General features: G+C 40.8%; 3 protein-coding genes across 22 annotated transcripts in view; 2 read left to right on the top strand and 1 right to left on the bottom strand.

Moving 5' to 3' along the window:
- The window catches only part of arvcfb (ARVCF delta catenin family member b), a 143,051-nt gene extending 134,659 nt beyond the window's left edge, over positions 1-8,392 (top strand). For 9 of the 12 annotated variants that reach the window (XM_053228980.1, XM_026940309.3, XM_053228981.1 and 6 more), the window contains 6 exons: positions 1-17; positions 435-522; positions 1,507-1,560; positions 3,142-3,233; positions 4,307-4,419; positions 5,894-8,392. The exon at positions 1-17 is cut by the window's left edge and continues 95 nt beyond it. In XM_053228980.1, the coding sequence (XP_053084955.1) occupies positions 1-17; positions 435-522; positions 1,507-1,560; positions 3,142-3,233; positions 4,307-4,408 (353 nt within the window). In that variant the 3' untranslated portion in view covers positions 4,409-4,419; positions 5,894-8,392. The remainder of the gene's footprint in view (positions 18-434; positions 523-1,506; positions 1,561-3,141; positions 3,234-4,306; positions 4,420-5,893) is intronic. The other 3 variants (XM_026940306.3, XM_026940307.3, XM_026940308.3) reach the window with 3 other exon arrangements.
- Positions 8,393-8,404: 12 nt separating this feature from the next.
- On the bottom strand, positions 8,405-21,030 carry naaladl1 (N-acetylated alpha-linked acidic dipeptidase like 1). The gene is made up of 19 exons (XM_053228993.1): positions 20,761-21,030; positions 20,113-20,285; positions 17,342-17,460; positions 16,101-16,223; positions 14,751-14,943; positions 14,567-14,660; positions 14,334-14,438; positions 13,053-13,138; positions 12,647-12,766; positions 12,268-12,353; positions 11,678-11,741; positions 11,424-11,491; positions 11,236-11,327; positions 10,802-10,895; positions 10,374-10,455; positions 10,096-10,269; positions 9,816-9,903; positions 9,615-9,707; positions 8,405-8,731 (listed from the first exon to the last, which is right to left on the bottom strand). The coding sequence occupies exons 1-19, from the start codon at positions 20,961-20,963 to the stop codon at positions 8,545-8,547; spliced, it is 2,244 nt and encodes a 747-aa protein (XP_053084968.1). The 5' UTR covers positions 20,964-21,030; the 3' UTR covers positions 8,405-8,544.
- The window catches only part of erap1b (endoplasmic reticulum aminopeptidase 1b), an 18,070-nt gene continuing 14,023 nt past the window's right edge, over positions 20,170-24,216 (top strand). Inside the window, exons 1-4 of one of the 9 annotated variants that reach the window (XM_053228986.1) lie at positions 20,170-20,307; positions 22,255-22,769; positions 22,909-23,047; positions 23,265-23,399. In XM_053228986.1, the coding sequence (XP_053084961.1) occupies positions 22,270-22,769; positions 22,909-23,047; positions 23,265-23,399 (774 nt within the window). In that variant the 5' untranslated portion in view covers positions 20,170-20,307; positions 22,255-22,269. Of the gene's footprint in view, positions 20,308-21,725; positions 21,982-22,079; positions 22,103-22,127; positions 22,144-22,254; positions 22,770-22,908; positions 23,048-23,264; positions 23,400-24,216 lie in introns of those variants that run through there. The other 8 variants (XM_053228991.1, XM_053228988.1, XM_053228985.1 and 5 more) reach the window with 8 other exon arrangements.

Below are 24,216 nucleotides of genomic sequence, written 5' to 3'. Positions count from 1 at the left end.
ACAAGACTCATTTCCAGGTGCGGTACAAGCACAGCATAGAGGAGAGATTACAGAGAGTGTGGAGTGAGCAGTGTCTCTCTCTCTCTCTCTGTCTGTCCATCTCTTCTCTTTCATCTAGCTTATTTCCAAGCTCTCTCACTCCGAACTTCCCTGCTCACTCCGTCTCTAAGAGCTTTGTCAGGAGTACTTGAGAGCTTTTAGTGTGGATGAGTTCTGTTCTGTAATAATTTTACAAACTCTGTATTCTTGTACTAATATGACGTACACACTCCACTACAAAGATCAAGCGCTTTTTTCTGAAAGTATCACATATTCTTTTTTTTTTTCCCGTCATCGCTGTACAAGCTAGACCAACCTCTCGTAGTAAGACCATGATAATGTTTTATATAAGCGTTATTCTAAAGCTAAATTTCTGAATTGTCCACCTCCCCCAGCCCACGGCGACCGTGGCTCCGAAAGGCTCAAAGAGCAGCAAGTCAGGATACGATGACACCACCCTCCCCCTGATGGAGAAGAGCCAAGGTGCGTCTTGTTTTTCCGTGACACCGCTTTCAGTTTTTATGTATTGTTTCATTATCACTCTATTTTTACGCCTCAAAGGTGAACATAAGGCATAGGAACTATGTTTTATAGCCAACTGCATCTTTGGATTGTCTGAATGTGGAACGTGGTTCTCTCAGGAGCATCGTGTTACCTACAGTCAAAACGTTTGTGAGGAAACAACACAGATTTAGAGGTGAAATGAGAGAACATCACCACCTTGGGACTTGAATTTCATCCCTCATGATCAATGCAGTGGTCGTTCCAGAACAATCTGGAACGGTGTTACCTCAGTAACTTGTACAGGGTGAAAATTAACATACCTGATAATTGGTGTGATTAAAACCTCCTCCGCAATCACTGTCTGCGTTCCTCCACCTTTCAAATTCCACTTTAACCCCTGCTCCTACGCAGCTGTAAGTTTGACAGTGACGTATAAAAGTTGTAGGCTTGTAATCAGACCTTAGGCGGACAGGTTCTGATATGATATTGTCTGATTGGCGGGATAAGACTGCAGATAAATGGGCTTCATCGCACGAAGTCCTCACTCTTTTCCTCTCCAGTGGATTCATGTTCTCACTGCACATGCTCAGTAAAGACAGCGTTGTTTCTGAGGGGAGGCGGTGCAGTCGGAGTTCGGGTGATGCTGAGAGGAGTAGGGAAGATTGTGAAAGGCTACGTAAGCTCCAGGCATCTCATTAAAGGGAGGAGTCTTCACCATGACAGCATTTTCTTTACAATATCTTTATCAATATCTATACCTCGCAAATTCAGGCCTGATGTACAGTGTGTATAGCTGCAAGTCTCATTTCATCCTCAGCTTACTTCCATCAATCAGCTTACCTCTCTCAGTAACTACTGGCTGAGGACTATGAAATGTGTTGATGTTTTTTAACTTAAATCCAGCAGCTAGAAGCTGTACATGTAGTGAAGAGATAAAAGAAACAGCCTTTGAATGCTTTGCAGGCGACAGAGGCTGTGGCACTGGTGCTATGATACCTATGGATGAACTGGGTCCAGGTAAGACAGCGTTTGCATGCCGCCCAAAAAAAAAAAAAAAGCATTGGTGCGTATTGAAACTTCTAACAATTCATAACCATGTCAAATTTCCCATTTCATCCAAAACGTGTTTTTTTTTTTTTTTTTAATCTGGAATGGGAATGATCATGAACCTTCTCACCGTTTCACTAATCAAATCAAAATGATTTTTTTTGTTTGTTTGTTTCTAACACGACCCTGCCATTCATGATGTTGGTTCTAATGCTGTCTGTGAAATTCCTCTTTTAAAATGGGGTTTCCAGTGAGCTCTGAGGAACCGGTCATGCTTTTAGACTGCTTTCACAGAGACAGTGTGTGCTGAGCTATTAGTGCTGGGCTACAGTGTGCGGAAGCGATGGAACACTGATGCGATGCTGAGTTCTGATCTGAACCCAGAACATTTTTATGCTAAAAACTTTGGTTGGAGCTTCAGCCATAATTTTCTTAGGGGCTTCAGTAGTAATTTCCGTAGGCGTGTTAGTAAAAACTTCAGTAGGATCTTCAGTAAAGACATTGGGTGAGAGGTTTAGTCGGAGCTTTAATAGTAATTTTCATAAGAGCTTCAGTAGAAAGGTTGATTGGAGCTTCAGTAAGCCTTTAATAGGAGCTTTACTAGGAATTCTAGGTGAAGTTTTATCTGAAGTTTGATTTATAACTTCAGTAAGACATTTTTTTCGCAGCTTTAATAACAACGTCAGCCTCAGCAGGAGATTTAGTAGCAACGTTAGTAGGAAATTTAGTTAAATGTAAAGTATAGTGAAAGCTTCAGTATTAGAAACTGAGCTGTAGTTACTGAACTTCAGTAGAGTTTCCGGATCTTTAGGCGCTTCATTAATATCACCAGTAGGAGCTTGACTGGTACATTAAGTTTAATAAGAGGAACTTCTGCAGGAGTGTGAGTGGCATCAGTAGATCTTTTAGTAACTTCAGAAGGAACTTTAGTAGAAGTTTCCATCAGAAACTATAGTAGTGTTAGTGAGAACTTGAGTAGAGGACGTAGATTTGGCAGGATCTTGAGCTGGTGCTTTATTATTTCACTAGGAGCTTCAGGAGGAGATAGCGGCAGTAATATGTTTAGTAAGGTCAGCAGGAACAGTCTTGGTGACATCAGTAGTGTCAGTAATACGATCAGTAGCAGCAGAAGCTGTTAAATCTGTAGAGCTGTAGAGGAAGTACAGTGATGGCTGAAGTAGTAATAGTGGTGCAGTGATGCTGTAGAAACTGACAGTAATAGTATAAAACCAACTGGGGCTCTGCTGCTTCATGTCCCATGATGCTCTGCGGATTGAGCAAGGCTGACTGACAGTAATTGGACAGAATGTGAGCTGAGGGAGCTGGGCTGGTGAGCAAGAACTTAGAAATTTTGATGGAAGAAAGAGGAGGAAGTGAAGAAGAAAATGAAATGTCTGGTAGAGGAAAAAAACACAATAAAAAATTCAGCACATTTCTGTGATACCTGTCGTACCACGGACATGCCATGCACGCGCCTCGACAGATCCACCTGATCAGCCCACTTTATTTGCTGTATAACTAATGTAGTCTCACCTTCCTGTCTTCTTCCAGACGGTTATTCCACTATTGACCAAAGGGACAAAGACTGCAAATATAAAACCAGCGACGCCTCGTCGGATCTGACAGAGCGAGAGCCTCTGAAGGTGAGATCAGACAAGTGATTCCACACGTCTAACAAAAATCGAAAGGTTTTATTTTTTTTTTTTTTTATTTATTCAATAAAAATTTCAGGTTTATATCTCGTATGTCCTTTTTCTGAGATGGCAGGATGGAAGAGTAGTTGTTGTGTAACACATTCTTTCTGGTGATGTTTTTGAGCTTTCACATCTATCCAGAGTACTCTGTTGCAATTAGCAAGATATTTTGTCACTTTGAAGAAAAAAAAAAAGAGGGCATGGATCTCTTCTTAAGATGTGTGTATATGTGTGTGTGTGTGTGTGTGTGTGTAAAGCCCACAGCGTCTTTGCTCTTATTTAAAGCACTCTCATTTACAAGCAGCAGATAAGTGTGTGTGTGTGTGTGTGTGTGTGTGTGTGTGTGTGTGTGTGCTATGAATTTAATGTTGAGATTGTGACGACCTCAGCAGATCACACAGTTATCTCTCCCACCTCAGACTGGTGGAACAGCAGCCCTCTTCCTGAAGCTCTCTTTTCACCGGAGAATAATTTACACATCCTTTTCATGAGAGATGTTCTCGATCGAAGAGATACACCAGAGCACCGACCAGCGTGAGGCTCTCAGGGTTTGATCTCACGATGAAACGGCTTGGCTGATCGGTCATGATAGCCTCTGACCTTATTATTACCGGAAAACATGTCTTAGCCAATTAAGCTGAGAATTTCCAAGCCCAGTCCTAACAGATTAGATTAGATCTGTTTCATCAGTACATTACCAGCAGGCTGAAGGTGATGATGTTACGCCACACGGCCACACACATGTCCACGTGTTTGTTTTGAGCGCCGTGCAACCCCCTGCTTTAACACCTCCAGTATGACTTGAGCTAAAATTTTTTGTCTGTTTGCTCTCTGCTTGTTTTGACTCGCATGATTTTTTTTGTACTGATGACTAACTCTCAGTACGCTCTCCTCTCTGTTCTCTCTCTCTCTCTCTCTCTCTCTCTCTCTGTCTCTGTCTTTCTCTGTGTTTGTGAAATGCATTTGTTATTTGCTGATTTTTTTTTATTTTTTTTTTTTAAACCCTTCTCCCGTTGCTGCAGAATGACACGAATAGGAAGCACTATATCCGGAGCAACAGGCCGGCAGTGAGTCTTGTGGATGCTTGCGATGTCAAGCCTCAGCCTGTTGACTCCTGGGTGTAAATGCATGCATGGTAGGTTTTCACGGAGCGTTCGCTTCGGAACCTTTCTGTTTGTGACCAGTCCACATGTCCACCCCGCCCGGTTCACCCTAACCCAGAGAGCCGATTGTCTAATAACACAGCTTTATTCGAGCTCGAAGCGTAATCGGATAGTTTCGCTCTAATGATATCCGTCTGAGTCTCTAGTGAGTCTTGAGTCTGAGTCTTGTATTGTTAATGCTGACGGTTCATATTTCCATATTTGTCATGCAGCAATTAATTTTCCTGTCCAGTCGCAGGCGTAAACAAAGTCCTAGTCACAGCGAAATAATTAAGAACTGTTTTTATAATGCTTGGCAGTTTTCTAACTAGTACTTTACACCACAGCACGTTAGAATTCTGGATTCAAGGTGTTGATTCATTTTCTATCACAGCAGCTCTATAGTATCGTCTCCATAGCAGACGTGCCACATTATGTACCATTTGTGGAAGGAGTCTCCAGTATCAGTGTAACTATAAACAGATTTAAAAAAAAACCATGGTGTCATTCTTTAATACATAAAAAATGCATTGCTTGGCAAGTCGCTGTGGTTTAAGAGGAATAAAACACTTCAGGGTGTTAAGAGTAACGCCGCTTCATCGCTTCACCTTGTCATTGTTTATTTTCCTATAACAGCACCACACAGAGTGTTTTATTCCTCACTTGATTAATACATGTACCTGCAAAGCGGTGTATATACACGTACGTGCGTAAGGCAGCGCATATCTCTCTGGGTTATCAGGAACCCTTTGCCTTGCTTTCGCTTCCTTCACTCATCCTCCCACTTCAGCTGCGCACACACGATCTCATCACGTCATCCTGCTTGGGCTCAGATGGCCTTCACCGTGTAGCCTGTGGTTCTGGGAAACACATTGGGTGATGCATCATGGGTTCTGCCATATCTCTCCATCTCTTCATAAGAAACCGGGGCTTCATGCGGGGCTTGTCACTTTTTTTTTTTTTTTTTCTCTTAAAGCTCTAGGTGAAGATGAAACCCGGTAAGTTGTAGATGTGAATGTTCCGGTTGCGTGTGTGCTTTTGATTAGCGCAGCCATAATTAACACGCCGTGTTCATCAGCTTGGTGAAAATCATCCAGCTCGTCATTCTTGCTCTCATTACTGCATTTCAGATCCATCTGCTGTAAATATACACATATAGCTCGTGCTCTGTAGCCTCTTTTCCACCGACACAGTGCTGATGCTGAAGATTTTTTAATAGAAATGCTACGAAAGTTTATTATTATTATTACAGTTATTATTGTGCATTAGGAATCTTGCATGTGTTATTTGTGTAAGTTTCACCCCCAGTTCATTAAACGGCTCTGTGTTGATGGAAAAGTTCTACTAGTGCTGAAACTGTTGGTTAAAATGTTCATACGGGATCATCGTTCAGTCTGTAAACAGTCATGTGTGTGTGTTTTTTTTTGTTTTTCTCCTGTCCTCCCTGCGCTTTTCTTCCTTCCCCAGGCTTAGCCAGCGTCAGCGCTACATCACAACCAGTCAAAGGATCTCACAAGACACGAGTCACCACTGCCATTTTCTCCACGATTCGCCAACGTGGACTCATCAGCAAAGAGACAAACAAAAAAAAAAACAACACACAGCGCATTCTTTAGTTTGGCGAGATGAAATGAAACGGAACGACGGACAGCAGCAACAACACACAAAAAAAAATGTACATTTCTCACACACGTGCATTCCCACGGCGTGACGAGGATCCGAGCAGCACGACACGAACTCCATGGATGGATGAAGGAAGGATGAAGGATGAAGGATGAGTGCAGCAGGGAAAGTGAAAGTGGGGAGAGGTGGACATGAAGGTGTATGGAAAAGAAATAGACTGAAAGGAAAATATTTAGTTTGTGTTATTTTTTTTTTTTAGTTTTGTTTACTTGTTTTTTTGTTTCTTATTTTCTTCTGTTTCATGGTTTTTTTTTTATATATATATATATTATGGATATTGCTCTTTTTTATGGAAGTGAAGATGGTGGATTGAAGGATGTGTTCTGAGGGGAGAAGAAACGTTTGTGGGTTGTGTATTGGTTTGAAATTTTAAGTGTGACAGAACTTAGAAAAAAAAAAACCCATTGTGTCGTGACGTTCTGCTAATTTTGTCTGTGAAGCGGTTCCATGCTCCAGTCTTTCGTACTTCAGTGCACGGTGTTGGTGTCGCCTTTGTACTATAATTCACCCAGCAGTGTTTAACAGTGAATCGCTAACCGTGAATGTATGCTAACAGGGGCGTGTTTGCATCATCGCGTTCGCTAACAGGCCAGGTGGCGTTTGTCGGTAGCAGGATTAGCATTAGCATCCCTGCTAACGTGGCGATCGTGCTGCGCTCCGGGTTGGATTAACACGATTAAGAAACGGAAAAGGGAGGATGGTGTGGATCGTTTTTTGAAGCACGCTATCACATTTTAAAGCATTTTATATTTTTGTTGCTGTTGTAAATGTACATTCGAAAGAAAACAAAAAACAAAAAAAAGTCAAGACAAACTCTTTATACATTGCTAGACATCTGCGAGTTTCAGATCAGGATGCAAGGCATAAAGCGTCACCTTCTTTGTAAAAAAAAAAAAAAAAAAATCACTAAATAAAAAAAATCTACTGAAAGAGAGAGTAATTGTGTATGAAAAGGCAGTGGAGGAACGCTCGTCGTCTGTTTGTGTTCCAGGAAAATGTTATCTTGGCTGGTGTTTTTACACCACAGCGGGTTGATGTAATCAGAGAGAAAACAGACAACAGTGTCAAAAGCACGGATTCAGGCTTCGGGCTAAATGTAAAAATGTATTATTTGGTGTAAATCAGTGTGTAAGACCTCAGCGGTTAAGGGTCAGCTGGTGAGCGTGACCCTGGGCCCTGAACCTCAGCTCTGTGATTGGACTGGATTGGATTCTGCCTCACTCGCTGTAAATGTGATGTAAATGTCAGACATTTCCACGCTGTAGAGGGAATACAGAATGATGGATCACTCACAGGTGGGACGAGAGACATGAACGACGGCGTCACTCCGTTTTCTCGCGTGTAGATTATTGTGGAAGGAGGCGCCAGGATGTGGTGAAGGTGTGATCTGTAACATCAGCTGTAAGCACGCAGCATGTGCCTGCTGTATCCCTCCGCGCGCCTCATCATGTGACACGCTTGCAGTGGGCTTTTTCTTCTTTTTTCTTTTTATAGTGTTATAACCAAGACGTCTAACACCAACAACAGCAGAAAAGTTGTCAGTAGCTTTGTGTATTAACTTTACATTTTTTTTTGTTTGTTTTGTTTTTGGAAAGATGAACTGTACTCCGTATCCCCCCCTCATCCAGACTGCCTTTTTTTGTTTGTTTGTTTCGCAGTACACAACCAAAGGACTTTGGGATTGTATATTCTGAAGTTGGATCTACGAGCGTGAATAAGATTGTATATTTACCGAAAAGGGTGGAAAAGTGGAATCGAGACCTACCTTTGTAGATATCACTCAAAACCACACACACACACACACACACACACACACACACACACACACACGGTAAATGTACAACTCGGTAGCAAACGTGTTTGTAACTATCATATGTGCCTTAACCCTTCTCTGTGTTAGATCGAGAATAACTGTGTTTTCTATTAAGCTCTTTGTTGTTCCTCTTTCCGATTCCCATTCTCTCTATCCCCCCCCCCCCCCCCCTCTCTCTCTCTCTCTCTCTCTCTCTCTCTCTCTCTCACTCCATGTCCTCAGTGTAGTCTAGACTGGTGGTGGGTTTTTGCCTTGTGTTTTACATTGTACTCTATAGACACACTAAACGGGGTCGATGACGTAGAGGAGAACGTCGCTCATGCTTTCGTAGTGCTCGATGCCACGATGCTCCAGAATGTATTCCGTTCATTTTACTAATCCCCTGATGGGAACACAGCACTTGTTAGAATCCAGCGGAGATTTGTAGGGTATCACTTTGGTGTGTTTTCAATAAATCATGCCTGGAAAGATTTCATCGCCTGTATAGAGTTTATTTTATTATTCCTGCTCCTAGTTCTACCGTAGTTATTAAATGATTTCTAAAATGAGAACTGTATACGAAAGATTTATATACATGTTTAAAAACAATCTCTCCATTGTTTGCTGCTTTGATGAAGCTGTGTTACAGGGCAGCGTGAGCTTCAGTGAGAGTGTGTGCCGCCCCGGAGATGGCCTGTGTGACAATAGACAGGTGTTTGTGCGCTTGAGACCAGTCCTGCTTCAGGCCACTCGTCCTCGCCTTCACCACGGCGTCTGCCAGACCTGGAAACGAGGCCACACTGGAGGACCGGGACGCCCAGATCACATGCCTGCAGGAGACACGACAACACTTTATGTTTATCTCACATCACCAGAAGCCGAAGGTGTGGAGTTCTGCACAGTGTGGTGTTTTAGAGGTGTTCAGTTTCACTGTAAGAACGCACATCTGCACAGTGTGGTGTTATAGAGGTGTTCAGTTTCACTGTAAGAACGCACATCTGCACAGTGTGGTGTTTTAGAGGTGTTCAGTTTCACTGTAAGAATGCACATCTGCACAGTGTGGTGTTTTAGAGCTGTTCATGAGGTCGTGATTAAGTCCATGATTAATGAGTAGTTAATTGACACTTTGAGCTTTCTTGAAGTTTCTAGAAGCAACCAGGACTAAAAGTATTATATAATAGAAATTATACTTCACTGTTGTGTTAAATAATAAATGTCATTATTAAATGGGTGTTGCACTGTACTGTAAGGGTAAGTACTGTATTATACCAGATGAATTCTGGATTCTGATTGGTCAGAAGGTGTTGATTATTTTTCTATAACAGCAGCTCTGACAGTAGTTCAGCTGCAAATCACAGGTTTATATTAATGCGCTTGTTTTAATATGTAATCGTTTCTATAGTAACAGCTCATTCACAGGGAAATTGAACCGTGGAAGCTCCAAAAAAATCTATTTAAAACTATTATAATTGTTGATATGTGACATTTTCTGTAAGGAGATGTTTATGTAATATTTATGGAAGGAGTCTCCAGTGTCAGTGCTTTGTAACCGTCAGAGGTACAGCTGTAACTTTGGGGCAGTAACAGTAACTCTGCTTCATCACAGCACCGTGTTGTTGATTATTTTCCTATAACAGTATAACACGGCGTGTTTTATGTGTGCCATGCGTTATCATAGACACCAAATGTCTCTATCACATGCTAAAATGATACCTGAATCCATATTTGTCGGGGAAGGCGAGCGGGTTCAGGAAGGCTCGATCCAACAGCATGAGCTGGTCATTGATCCTGCGAGCTTTCAGTGGCCTGACAAACAACAACAACAACAACTACTACTACTTGTTTCTGTCTTTATCTGTAGCAATAACGATAACACAAGGCTTTAGACCTCTAGCGCAAATCATTCTGACTTACGAGTTGCTCACGACGTCTGAACTGCTGATGGTCTGCTCCAGACTCGTGGCTGCAGTCCGGAACGACTTCACCGCTTCCTTTAAGGGTTCTAACGCAAGAAAAAAGACCATTATGTGTTTCTGTACACGCCTAAAACTAGCACAGCAAGTGGAGAATTACAGCGTGTAGGGAGCAGTTAGCATTACAGAATCCCCTTTTCCTGGAGATCTACATTTTATTAAAAAAAAAAAAAAGCTGTTGACTTTATAAATTCATGTGATTATATGATTTAATCCTGTACCCATGGAGATGCCATTAGTCTTCAGTTCAGCTTCGAAGTTCTCCACGGCTACGCTGAGATACTGCTCGAGCGACTCAGCGTAGTCGCTACATTTAAACGGTAGCAAAATGCTGTCGCCTAGTCGCAACAAGACATTCCCCGCCGTCCTCGCTACCGTCTGGTGACTGGTGAAGCCTTCCTCAAGAGAAATATAATGTCATCAGGTGGGGAAAAAAGAAGCACACGTGTAAGGAATAAAGGAAAGAGGATAGAGATGGATGAAAAAGTCATCAGCACACCTGGGTCAATGAATCTGGACACGTAGTCAAACGTGTCGTACGCCGTGTGGTACGTAGGGTAGATACGTGCTCTGGTTTTACTCTGGAAACAAAAACGCAGACAGCTTTATTATTAAAGTTTATTTTTAACCCTCACCTGTGAAATATAAGTTGTTGTAACATTCAGAAGCTCTAAAACACCTTATTTGTGGATTAGGTATTCAAATAAGGGGTTTTTTTTTTTAGGGATCCCTGTAAAAACACGTGCACTTTTTTTTAAATCCAGTGTTTCCACTACGTAGGAAAACCCAAGTGCAGTCCCAGGTAGTACTGAACAAAACTAACAAAAAAAATATCTGGCGAATCTTCATGACTAACAGAGTAAAGTCCAGGCGTAATTCATTTCTGTAAAACACTTGAGAGAAGTTAAAGAGAAAGAGGCGACTGACCCGGTCATAGGTGTAGGCGATGTCCATCGAGGATATTCCCAGGTAATGCATAAATGCAGCATAGTCACTTCCTGCTCCTGTCAGGTATCCCATACTGCCCCAACAACACAATCAAAGTAATCAACAAGCAGAACACCACCTATAGTTCACCATAACGTCATCACTCTGTTTATGATGAAGGAATTTGTGGCTATGATGCACGATTCACACAAAAAGTCCCTCATGGAGCTCTTGAGAATAAAAAATCATCTGCAATACAGTTTTTTTTTTTTAAACTTCACCATTTAAGGAGCTCAGCAACATTATTGTCTGCCAACAAGAAAAAATCTATGTACTTTAAAACTAATCTAAGAAAATGTTTTTTTTGTGTGTGTAAAAAGTGTGTTTTTTTTCCATTATACTGAGGGATAAGAGTGTCGAATGAAAACACGTACTTGGGGATGAGTCCATGTGTGGGACTCGTCCGGTTGGAATGTTGCATCCAGTTATTGTAGACAGATACAGTGTCTGATCCAGGTATCTTCACCTGATAATAACGTGTCAGATCAGACATTTCAGATTCATGTATCCATCAGAGATGTGTAAAATGTGTCGAGGAGGTGCTTGGGCCCCTGTGGCTCACCTGTTTGGAGGCAGTAAAGATGACGTCCTGTGCTATGGGGCTCGCCGAGGCTCTCAGTGTGGCGTTAGCTGTGTTAAAGGACCAGGACACACTGTTACACTTCATACGTCGTTTTACTCACTGTTACTTGCAATCCTGATCTTGATATTTTAGACCCTTTTGATGAACATTCACACTCTGGGATTAAATCCCAGCATTTTATAGTCTGTAACCACCAGCGTCATGAAATGATGAACAGAACAGTGAAACGTTACCGAACACAGAGATGTCCACGTTGATGTAGGCCACTGTTCTCTGGCTCAGCTTGCTTATATACTCCTGACAAAATTGAAATCAGAAGGGAAGGGTTAGGCTTTTTTTTTTTTTTTTTTTGAGGAAAAAAGAATTTTCAATTTCAGTTAAAGTTGAACCACAATAGCAGGTGAACTATGAGTCATTTGAAGCACTACTGTCTGCTTGGAGGAAGATTTTTGCTGATCACAGAGGTGAGGCAGGACTGGTGAAATCCATCCTTTCTATTCCTGGATTGTGAGAACTTCAGAAACTGTGTTTGGAAACCTCTTTATCTAGGTCTCTAGGTCCTTATCCCTGTCCTCCTTGTCTGCTAGGCTTGGATTTTGGGTTTGAGTACTACATTTTTTTAATAAACACTTTGGACTTGTCCAAACCCAGGAACATTTCCTATTTGATGAAATTATAAAAACAAGCAGGCAACAACATTTGGCTAAAATAAATAAAAAATAATCGTCCTTCTAGCACCCTAAAGTGTTCTTTTCATGTGTCACAGCACTTCCGATGGCGCAAAAAACACACCTTATAATCCAAACCACATCTTTATCCTCACCTCGGCATATTCAGCAGATCCGATCAGACCGAATTCCTCGGCTCCCCAGCTGCCGAAGATCAGCGTTCGCCGAGGCCGCCATGTTCCTTTCAGAAACAAAGAGAACGTCTGAGATTGACTTCTCAGATGTGAACACAACTGTACCTGTCTAAACTTCATTACCATCAGATACCTATGCAGTAGCAGCTCTTAAGAGAGAGTAATCCCCTCCCACCCAGAGAGCACATCCAATAACGTTCTCTAGGACTCCTTGCCACGGATAGCTGTGGCATCATCAGGCTTTGAACTATTTTGATATTTTGAACAATGCAACAATATCCCACCTAACATTATAGTTTGTTTTTTTTATAAAACCATCATTTAGTTTGCATGAATTCACCTGTCTTGACCATTTGCCCCAGGATTCTGGTGATCTCCAGCATGACGGCTGTCCCACTGCTGGGGTCGACGGCGCCGTGTACCCAACTGTCTCTGTGGTTCCCATAGATCACGTACCTGTCTGAACACGCACATGGATAGAGTTTAGAGAAAGCTGAATGAAATTGAACAAACCTTTAAATAAAAAAAAAATAAATCAAAGAAATGTCCATTTTTTGGCCATAAGGTCTACAGAATAAAATAACTTTTTGTGTCATAAAACTAGCATGAAAAAAATCAATTATGAAATAGTAAATGTCACTTTGAAGCGTTTTTTTGTTTTTTTTGTTTTTTTTTTTGGTTACAGTTAATAGACAGAGTTTAATAGACCAGGGCATGTTTTGAGTACAGTTAGGTTCTTAGCTTACCTGGCTCTACACTGCCCCAGATCACTCCCATCACATTCGCAGAGTCTTTTATTTCTGCCTTGTTGTACACGTCCAGCTGCACATCACTGGTGAAAAGAATCAGAAACAAAGCTTGGGTTTTATCCTCAACTGTCCAACTCTGCTCCTGAACATCTGGAGATCTTCTGAACATCACTTCCTGGTGTTTGGAGCTAAAGTCTACACTGGCCAAGCTAAAGCCTACTATACATTTGTTTTTGAAATGGTCCTGACAAGTTCCCATTACCAAGTCATATAATATTAGTATTTTTGCGAAATAATAGTAAGAAATTAGGAGAAAAACCAGAAACCCACCCCAACTCTCAGCTTGTCATGAACAATATAATCCCAACTAGTGTCTCCTCTTTTTATTACTGATTCCTCATGTACAGTCTCGCTCCTCACATTTTTTTTTCAAAACTTAACCTAACAGTGCTTACCATTTTCTGTAAAATAGATTTAATTTAATTTCTTTTAAATATTAAAAGTGGGTTGCCATTTGATGATCCCGGCACTAAGCTATCTACAGTAATACTACAGTAAAAGATGGATAGTAGTGAGGTTTAATCAGTTTAGAGAGCCAAAAGCTTGAGAAGAGCTGATGGAATGAATTTGCTATTTCATATCATTCGGTTATGAGAAAGCGAAACTTCCAAAGCCAATCCAGAGTTTGTTTGTTTTTTTCTTTTTTCTTTTTCCAAACACTAATAAATAGTCGTATAATCAAAATAACCTCCATGAAATTGTCCCAATATCTGCTTCACCTCCATTATTGTCTGATATCAGGCCACTGGATTGGGTGTTATCTCTTACGCGGCTGGCTGTCTCAGAGCTTATTATTCAGATAAGGAGTGTGAAGTGACGGTTGTGGATGAGAAGAATAAAATCTGCAGCCGTGGTTTAACACTTTCTCAAATGTTTAAGAGTTCGCTTTGTCAAAACAACCTGATTGGACACAATCTTAAACAAAACAGAGTAAAAAACAACACTGAGAAGAAGTGAAGGTGCGTGTAGACTTTGACACACTCACTGCCAAGTTTTTCCTGAGTTCAGGAAACTAGGATTATGTTGAATTCTGGATTGTGATTGGTCAGAAGGTGTTGATTAATTTTCTATAACAGCAGCGCTGACAGTAGTGCAGCTGTAAATCACAGGTTTATATTAATGTACACGTTCTAATACGTTACAACTTACACTGAGACTCGTGAGGTTTTTTTTTTAGTGTACCTGTTAAGTGAAAATGGAAAGCCAGTGAGAACCTACCAGTCTTTAAAATGAGACGTGTTTTTGAATCCCGGTCCACCCAAGTTGTACTTGCATGGAAATGAGCCCTGCCAGGTTTCAGGAGCCTCAGACCCATCAAGCTCACTGTCACAATCATCACAAATGTACATCAGTAAAGCTAGAAATCAGTACATTCTCTCTGGTTGTAAGTGAAATTACTGCAAGAGACACGTTAAGGAGGGGGACGACTTGGCTATCCATTCTCAACTCACCATATTAACATCTGAGCGTCTTCAAACCCTATTGGCTGGATCGGAATGGGCGAAACCCCAGTGATGTCCTCCTCGTCAATTCTGTATGTGTCATCTGAAATTGGGATTTGTTTTCATGAACACAAGGTTTCAAGTGCTAGAATATATTATGTATGCAGTATGTAAGCACATCACTCATGGTTACTTTTGGCAGCCAGGTATGGTGTCAGCTGATCTCCAAAGTTGGTTTTGTAACTTCCTCTCTCGACACCAGAGGGTGGAAGGTACCACGAGTGGGGGTACGTTTCGTTTTCATCTGACATCTTCCCATCATTGATGTCATAGGGGTCTGTGTAGACGAGCACTCCGATGACTCCGAAAGGGGCAGCGTTGATCCCCTGAACAGGACACGAGACAAGTCGAGTCACAGAAAGATCGTAAACACACATCCCACTTTTTCACCTGCGGGTCTGAGACTTATTGCACAAAGACTACGTACTCGATAGACTCAGGGAGTTCAAGAGATCCCAGCTACCTAAAAGGTTTCTGTGTGAGACTGTGCCTGAAATGGAGACCTCCTGTTGTAGGGTTGCATAAAGATATTTATCATCCAGTCATCAAGATATTATGTTCTCAGTAACCCTGTGTTGTAGGGTTTTTATTACTTGTGCAGTTTTACAGATTTGCTGTCTGTTATTTCTGCGGATTTTGACTGCTTCCTCATAACCAGTTACCTTAACTTCTACATGCTGTAGATAAACGTCAAGGACACTGCTGCTTTCCTCTACTGTTTTTTTTTTTTTTAGGTAAAATGTGTGATATTTCTCAGGTTGAACTTGATGTGTAACTTCATTAGAGTGAACTCCGAAGGTCAGGAGATAAAGGAGAAAATTTGGAAAGGCCAACATTTACATTTTATAAAGTAGCCATTTTGAGTGGGGCAACAGAAGCACGGTCATCCTATCGGCAGGAGATCGCACGGTTGAATCCCAAAGATGCCACAGCTATCCAGTCATACTGACACTATCCAATCGTGTGCTTCTGTCAGCTCATATGTGCAGAAGAGGGCAGATAGTGCTTTCCGCTGTGTGTGTTAAGTTGCCCCATGATGCAGCAGTTTGAGAATATGCGGTAGTTGGCTTCGTATGGCTCAGAGGAAGCACATGTTAGCCTTCACCCTCCCCAGCTGGTAGCTGTTGTGTGATGGAGGAGAGCTGACTTGTGGTGGGAATTGACAGGTGACAAAACTGGGGAGAAATATGGTAGCCCTTTTGCCCTTTTCTTTGGTACTGTCCATGGTACATCCTTTGAAACTTTATGTATATTCAAAGTTTTACTCTAAAAACGAATAAAAGTAAAAGATATATCAATGATTGTTATGGTTCAATTATGTACCTCAAAGGTAGCGATACTACAGCATGTTCATGTTTCCAGGATAAGGAATGGTACAGTTTAGTATCTGGGAAATGCCAGGAAGCTGGATCTTCATGATGGGAAGTTTGTTTGCTGGTGACTTGTGAATGTGGTGTGTGGTGCAGTTTTGTGGTTTGCTTACTTTATCAGCTCTTCCCGCTCCTCCGTATCTGACGATAGCGATTGTTCCAGTTAAGTTGCCCAGGGCTCTGTTTAAATGCTCATAGTCACTCACTTTCCCCTGGTTGGCATACACGAGCTTTCCCTGCACAACATATAAAGATGTGTGTTTTGATTAAACTTCACAGATGGATGCATTAATATTCAGTTACGGTTGAAAATGCAGCAGCTGCCGAGCTTCTCTGACACATTTGAGCTTTGCGGTGTGACAGCTGAGATAGCCTCAAAGGTCAGCAGATAAATCGCTCATTACAGAGTCGGAGGTCTATGGTCATCCTGTTATCTGTTAACTTGGTGACCTGCCTGAGAGGAAGGATGGGAGTGTGAAGTGGATTGTTCGAGAGATGACTTGGTAGAGATAAGATAAATCTGAAGTGAAGTGGAAAAAAAAAAGAAATGTCATTTTATGACTGCTTATGAAAAGTGCAAGAGGTTAGTGTTTCTTTTTATGTTTCCTCGAACGTATTGGAGTCACGTGTGTTGTGTTCTAAGAAAGGGGTTGAAAAAAACAAGTATTTAACCCTTTAAATCCCACAGGTCACAACTGTGAGTGACATTTGGACTATCAGAAAGTTTATCTGAGAGCTCAGCTAACGTATAAATGCAATTATAGCTTGTCTTTATAGCTGCTATAATGTCAGTGATAACTGGAGCTAACTTGTTTGATGGATGTTGCACAACATTTAATGTAACTATAAATGGATAAAAAGTACAATGTATCATTCTTTATTGAATAAACATTGTGATCACTGGCTAATTGCTCTGGAGTGTTAGGAATAAAATACTTAGGGGCATGCTGGTAAAGGAAAATAATCAACTCCACTCCATCACACCACCCAGTTGTTAATTATTTCACTATAACTGCATGATACAGTTTTATTCCTAACAATATGTATAACTTTTTCACAAAGTAATTACTTTAAATGAAAATGAATTCTGTTATCTTTTATTATCTTTGCTTCCTTTTTATTTATTTGTACGATAAATTAAAATACAAGTTACTGCCCAGTTTTAAATAGGTGCCTCAAACTGATGGGCCATGCAACATTTGACTCCACAAGTCACAACTGTGTATGAATAAATCATGCATTTTCACTAACTTTCTTTTTTTCTCTCCATAGAGCGTTTTGCTATTGAAAGAGTAACTTTCATTTACTCAGACAGACAGACACCAATTGGGTTGAAATGGATTAAGAGAAGCACCTTTGCATGTCCCGCAGGTCCATAAGCGGCGTACGGCTGCACCACTTCCGGATCGTCCTGCTCCGCACGGTACGCCTTCTCTTTTTCTCGTATGGAGCCGACGACATCAGAACCTCTCACTGAAACGTGAACCATGAGCACAAAATGAGAAATGAATCCATTTCCGAAAACAATCATTGCATGGTTATTTAAACATTTTTAATATAATGCAGTAACTTAATCGTTCAAACAAAAAAAGTCTGAACGATGGGGCTCATTTATGAAGCAGTTTATTTATTCATAAACAGAAGCATTTACACAAGAAAGTTGGTTTTCATAAAAATCCTGTAATTTTTGAAAAAAACGTTTGTTTTTGTAAGTACCTTGTGCAGCTTATTTCCACATACATTAAATGAAACTTTTGTGAAACCCAGTCGTTTAATATTAATGTCACTAACGAAAGAAATATTAAATATGGAAAAGAATAAAGCAAACAAGCCAACATCGTTGTGCAACACTTTATTAGAGACAGCACTGATAAGTGAGTGATCTGGTATGACTCATTTCAGCTTTGCCTTTTATGGAGTTTTGTGGGCGTCACCAAATGCAAATACAAAGAAAATCAGCATTTCTGAAACTTTAGTAAATCTTGTGGAAATGTTTTGTTCGGTTTGGTTTACGCAAACATTTACACACCTGTACTGTAAATGAGGCTCACAGAGAGAGCTGAGAGTGTGAATGAAACATTACTGTTGCTGTAGCACTTCTTTCTGCAGTGTAAAGCTCACAGTGACATGGTTCCTAAAGGCTTCATTTGATGATTATCGGTTCTTAGTTTCCTAAAACCATCTACTTGGAACCCTTTCTGATAGGAAAGTACTCTGCTGTAGGGTTCTACATCAAACCTAACAAAATTAGATTTATTAGTTTTCACTGAAATTGATCCGAGTCTTGTCTCCTGTACCTGTGTATTGTTGCAGAACTGAACCTGAGCTCGAAGAGGAAGCGCTCGTTCTTACTCTAATATTATTGGGTTTATTATTATTAGTATTATTATTTAATGTTAAAGTGAATGACAATTTATAGGCAATAGAGCACAAATGATAACAGGAACTAACTTGGTTCACAGACTCTCAGTGAAATTTCAGTAAAAACTGTCCTGCGACTTTTACACAAGTTTAAATAAACATGTTTAGTAAAAAGATCCGGCTATGTTTCACCTTCTTAACCCTAAATAACTACTACTACTGTACTTCTGGAGTTACTCATTTAATAGCTAGAACATAGAGGACTGTAAAATCATCTATTAGCAATATTTCTGAGGAATGAACGTCTCCATCAGCTTCATCTCACTCTTCAGGGAACCTGCCCCATGTGCCAGTGTTTAAACGCTGCGGCGCGATTGAGTGCTTTAGAAACCTCACTTACTGAACTTTATAAACCTTTATAAACCTCAGCTGAACCTCTGTCCGAGTGCACTGATGCTCTGACATAAAGTCCGACCCTCTCTCTCTCTCTGTTCTCTCTGTCACTCACTCTGTCTTTTTTGTGCTCTCTATCTAGCAGTCTCTCTCTAATTCTTTCTCTCTGTGTTCTCTCTCTGTCTCTCTCTTTATCCCTCTGTATCTCAGTCTCACTCTCTCTGTCAGTCTCTCTCTAATTATTTCTCTCTCTCTCTCTCTCTCTCTCTCTGTTCTGTCTCCCTTTCTCTGCTCTGTCTCTGTCTCTTTGTCGCTCTCTCTCTCTTTTTGTTGCTCTCTCTGTCTTTCTCTATCTCTCCCTCTCTCCCCACCAGTTAGATATCTTAAATAAAGAAACAAAATGGTATGATGGATTAAGCTCTAATTGCCATGGTTACAATATTACTGTTATCAGTTTATAGACTATAAAAGTGATAAGATTGTTATAAACTGATAACATTATTATAGTCGCTTGTGTACACTGATGTCTAAATGATGTAAGTGTTGTAAGATTTCACGATCACGCGTCTTTTTTATACTTTTATTATTACTTCAACGTACTTTATTTTATATTTTACTCCACCTGATTTAACCCTTTACTGCACGCTGTTGTTGTGTTGTAACATTCCATTATACTTATTTTATTTTTGATGATTTACAAGGTGTAATTTTCAGTAGTGCAGCTGCAAAGCACAGGGTTATATTAAACTCTCCACATGAATGGATTTAAAAATGTTTGTAATCATTGTTATGGTGAAGTTTTCTGTAAGGAGATTTTTTTTTTCACATTTATGGAAGGAGTCTCCAGTGTCAGCGCTTTGTAACAGTCAGAAGTAAAACTGTATCTTTAAATTTTCCCACATCTTCAGGACAGAGCATTTTAGGCTTTGTGGTTTCTTGGTAAGACAAGAAGCTGCATTTTTTGGGGTTTTTTTTTTGTCTTCTTAAATGTAAGAGAGAGAAAAAAGAGAGGTTGATGAGGGAACGATTGTTTATAGCTGCTATAATGTAAGTGAGAACAGGAACTGTCTTGTTTTGAGGCATTCCACAACATTAAATGTAACTATAAATGGATAATAAAATATGATGTGGTATAAGAGGAATAAAGCACTTTAGGGCATGCTGTTATAGGAAAATAATCAGCTTCAGTGTGGTGAGAGTAACTCCACTTCATCACGCCATCGTGTCGCTGATTATTTTCCTGTAACAGCACCACACTGAGTGTTTTATTCCCTCCATCATTACAGGACCAAAGAGTAGGATGTAAGGATCAACATCTCTCCTCCTCATCACTGGATTTGGAAAGTAACTGAGCGCTCTCGCGGGACTCACCCACAGTGACGTTATTCGGCTTGTCTTTGTCTGGGAAGGAAAGATAAACTCTGTAATCCTCCCTCCACGCAGCGTCCAGCCCCGTGTCTCTGTCCTGCCATCGCTTCAGCATGTATTCAACTGTGGCCTCGTCCCCGGCCGTAGTGGCCATGTGGGGAACTTGGGTCAGGACCCTGGAGGAGGAAAGGAGACCAGGTCAGTCTCAGCTGTCCACTAACACACACACACACACACACACACACACACCCCACCTCAACCTCAACTTCACCCTCATTTCCACCTGCTTATTACATTTCTTGACACATGAAGTCTGTGACAGTTCTGTCCCTTGCATTGCTCTTCATCAGTGCAAAGTCTCCACTTTTCCCTGGAAATCCCTGACGCTTCACATTCGGCCTGATTTACATTAAATCTGTATTTTTGTGATTAGAATTTTGGAGATTTGTATTTAGGGTTTTGATTTTTTTTTTACTCTAAAATCTTACCCCAACCTCAAAACAAAGAAAAAACATTAACAAAAATGTAAATCTATTAAATATGTAACAGTGAAACAAAAGAATTGTATTTAATGTGATAAATATATTGATAAATATATAAAATTCCTATTCCGATACTTTTGTGCACTCGCTTGTTTGAGTCTCAACTCACTTGAGGTTTTCCTCAATCTGCGCGTTGTCCACCTGAGCGATGAACTTCTCGATGAGGTTCTCGTCCACATCCTGAGCCACCTCCTGCACCCACTCGGGTAACGGACTCGAGGAGTTCTTTTTGATCGCGAAATGCCCGATCAGGATCCCTATGGTGAAGAGAGCCGCTCCAGCCAGAGCAAACAGCAGCAGCTTCTTCAGCATGGTGGAGTTCTCTCACAGCTCCTTCAGCTCCTACACTGGCCACTGTCCTCTACAGCTGCGCTACAGCTCATATGCTGCTGGAAGGTTGTGACGTATGGGATGTTAGATTATGGCCTGGTGCTCAAGGTCAGGGTCTTCTCTGAGAAAAGGGCAGAAGGTTTAACTCCGAGATGAACAGAAGCTATGATAAGACGCATCTTTTCAGACCGTAAAGTTTACTGATTAATGAGCTTGTGGACTTTTAAGTTGGACTTTATCCTTCTAAAAAAAAAAAAAAAAAAAAAAAAAAAAAAACACATCAGTTGACTAGCAAAAGGTAAATATACACCACACACCCACACTACACACTACAGAGCTTCTAGACACCACACACCAACACATTTTATTATACTGTTTATTTATTTATTTATTTGTGTCTGATTCTAGCAAAAAAGTAAGAAAGTAGATAAACAAGTAATTAAATAAGTAATTAAATAAATAATCAAATAAATAATTTAGTAAGTAATCTACAAGTAAATAATTTATTAATTAAATGAGTTAATACATGGGTTAAAAACTAAATAAATAATTAACAAAGTAAATAAGTAACAATATAAATAAGTAATTAAGTAAATAGGCAACTAACGAAAAAAAAATTTTCGTCTTTCATTTACTGAGAAAGTACTTCTCGTGTTTTTCCTCACAGTTGAAGGGTCTCGACTTTTATTTTGAAATCCATCATGGCCGCCCTCTGCATTCGCGCGGTCGTGTCTGCGCAACGTTTGCGCATATAACTCTTTAACACTGCGTAACACGACGCTTTATTTATATATATATTTTTGTGTTTATGTCGTGAATTCACAGTTTCATAGTTTTGGTGTCTGAAGTGTGATTGTATATGATTTCAGTGTTTCAGTCGCGCGAGTTTCCCATGATGCATTGGGTTTGCGCGGTTTTATTTTCACTTTCGTTCTCTCGGCCAGTGAGCGGTTTGTTCCGAGGATCTGGGAAAAAACATTAATGACAAAGGTGTGAAATAGTAGGCCATGAAGTTTAACTGCACACCAGGAGATTCTGGCTGTTTTTATTGTTTTGATGGAGAATATTTTGCAGTGGTATTGTGTCAGTGTACCGCCAGGGCTTGTGGAGTCATTGTGAAAGTAAATGAATCAGGAATCAGGAGATGTGAAACATCATAAATGTAAAAATATTGATGGTGTATCATGCTCAGAGTTGTAATTTGAACTTTACTGTAAGATATGTTTGTAAGATTATTTCAAAATGTGATTGATTTCCACTTCCTGGTTCTCAGCAGTTCCTGTAGAACATGGCCCTCCTGGTGCTCCTCCTGTGTTTGTGCTCCGTGTCATCGTCTTGGACTGCAGTGACGCAAGCCAGAGAAGAAACCGAGTCCTCCTTCCCAACATCGACCAGCGGAGAGACGTTCCCCTGGAACAAGATGAGGCTTCCAGAGACCGTCTCTCCGTTTCATTACACTCTCCTCATCCACCCCAACCTCACCAGCCTCGACTTCACAGGGAGAGTGAAGATCCGAGTGGACGTCCTCCAGGACACACACACCATCGTCCTCCACAGCAAGGAGCTCAACATCTCCAGAGCCGTTCTCCGCAGTTTGGCTGAAGGTCAGAGCCAGGCTCTCAGGGTGCTGGAGTATCCGGCCTACCAGCAGATCGCTCTCATCAGTGAACACATGGTGCTGAGGAGAGGAAGTGTGTACATCATCGAGCTGGAGTTTGCAGCCAAACTGTCCGAGAGCTTCCACGGTTTATATAAAAGCACGTACCGCTCCAGTGATGGAGAGGAACGGTGAGGAACCGGTCATGTTTTCATGGATGTCTGTGGACATGTCTGAATCCCATATAGGAAAAATATATATGGGATCCTTTGTATCTTTTCTAGAAAATATTTCACTAATTACACACTTGACTGATGTTTATGTTGACAGGGTGCTGGCCTCCACACAGTTCGAGCCGACGAGCGCGCGAGCAGCTTTCCCCTGTTTCGATGAACCTGCATTCAAAGCCAACTTCTCTATTCACATTCGCCGTGAGAGTAGACACATCACCATCTCCAACATGCCCAAGGTAATACTCACACACCGTACAGTCCATAGCTCTGTTCTTAATGTTAGGAATAGAGCAACGACTGTAGGGTTAAAATACAGAATCGAAACTTCACTGTTATTTGAACTAGACGTTAAAAGAAGCATTTTAACAACTCAGATTAAAACCAATCATATAATAACATTTGGATAATGAGTCACTGGTCTGTCTCTTCTGTCTTGTCTCGTCCCTGTCTCAGCTGAGGACGCTGGCTCTCCCAGGCGGTCTGTTTGAGGATCAGTTTGACGAGACTGTGAAGATGAGCACCTACCTGGTGGCCTTCATCGTGTGTGACTTCCTGTCTATCAGCAAACACACTCAGCATGGAGTCGAGGTGAGAGCGGCTTCAGCTGATTTTCACTTGAACTTGGTGTGGCAGAAGGTTTTCTACAGAGACTGAATCTTTCTGGTTAGTTTGTGTTCATGAAGCAGTAAATAAAATTGTGCCCAAGTGTTAATTTGTGCTCTTCCTCTAAAGAGAACATCCCCGCAGAGAGCTCTGTTAGGTTACTGATAGCGATGTGTCGTTTGTCAGTGAGTCGACTCTTTGAGCCGGCTCTCTTCGCATGTCAGTGAAGAATAAATGATAAAATGATTCTTCTTTGAATTCTACTTTAATGAATGTTAAACACCGTCACTGCAATACAATAATAATAATAATAATAATAATAATGCAGGAATTTTTAAAAAATTTTTGTCAATCCAATATGTAGCTTAATGGTTTTTTTTATTATTAAAATAGATCTATAACAAAAAAATGTGAAGTATAATAATATATTGTTAATCAGTATGTAGAGTATGAATATACTGAACAGTTTAAGTGACAGATAGGCAAAGATCAGTGACTTTGGTGAGCTTTTTTGGGGAAAAAACATGTCAAGGAGCCATTTGGGAACTGAAAGTGAAAACGAGTCGACTCTTACCGGTGAGCCGAGTCAAATGATTTGACACTCGGATTAGAGCTGGAATTCCCATTACTAGTTCCTCAGAGCAGTGTGCTTAACGATGCTGTTGAAATTAAATGATGTATCGATGATGGTAAAGTGCACGTGTCCTCTTACTTATAATAAGGCCATGTGAGGAAAGTGCTCTGAGTCTCAGCACAAAATCCTGAATAAAATAAACCATGTGCACGTTTTCTGATTTTTGTG

The sequence above is a fragment of the Pangasianodon hypophthalmus genome, chromosome 24 (assembly GCF_027358585.1).
Source record: "Pangasianodon hypophthalmus isolate fPanHyp1 chromosome 24, fPanHyp1.pri, whole genome shotgun sequence".
Classification (NCBI taxonomy): domain Eukaryota; kingdom Metazoa; phylum Chordata; class Actinopteri; order Siluriformes; family Pangasiidae; genus Pangasianodon; species Pangasianodon hypophthalmus.
The sequence above is the reverse complement of the archived record's forward strand: the minus strand, read 5'-3'. Positions and strand labels throughout refer to the sequence as shown.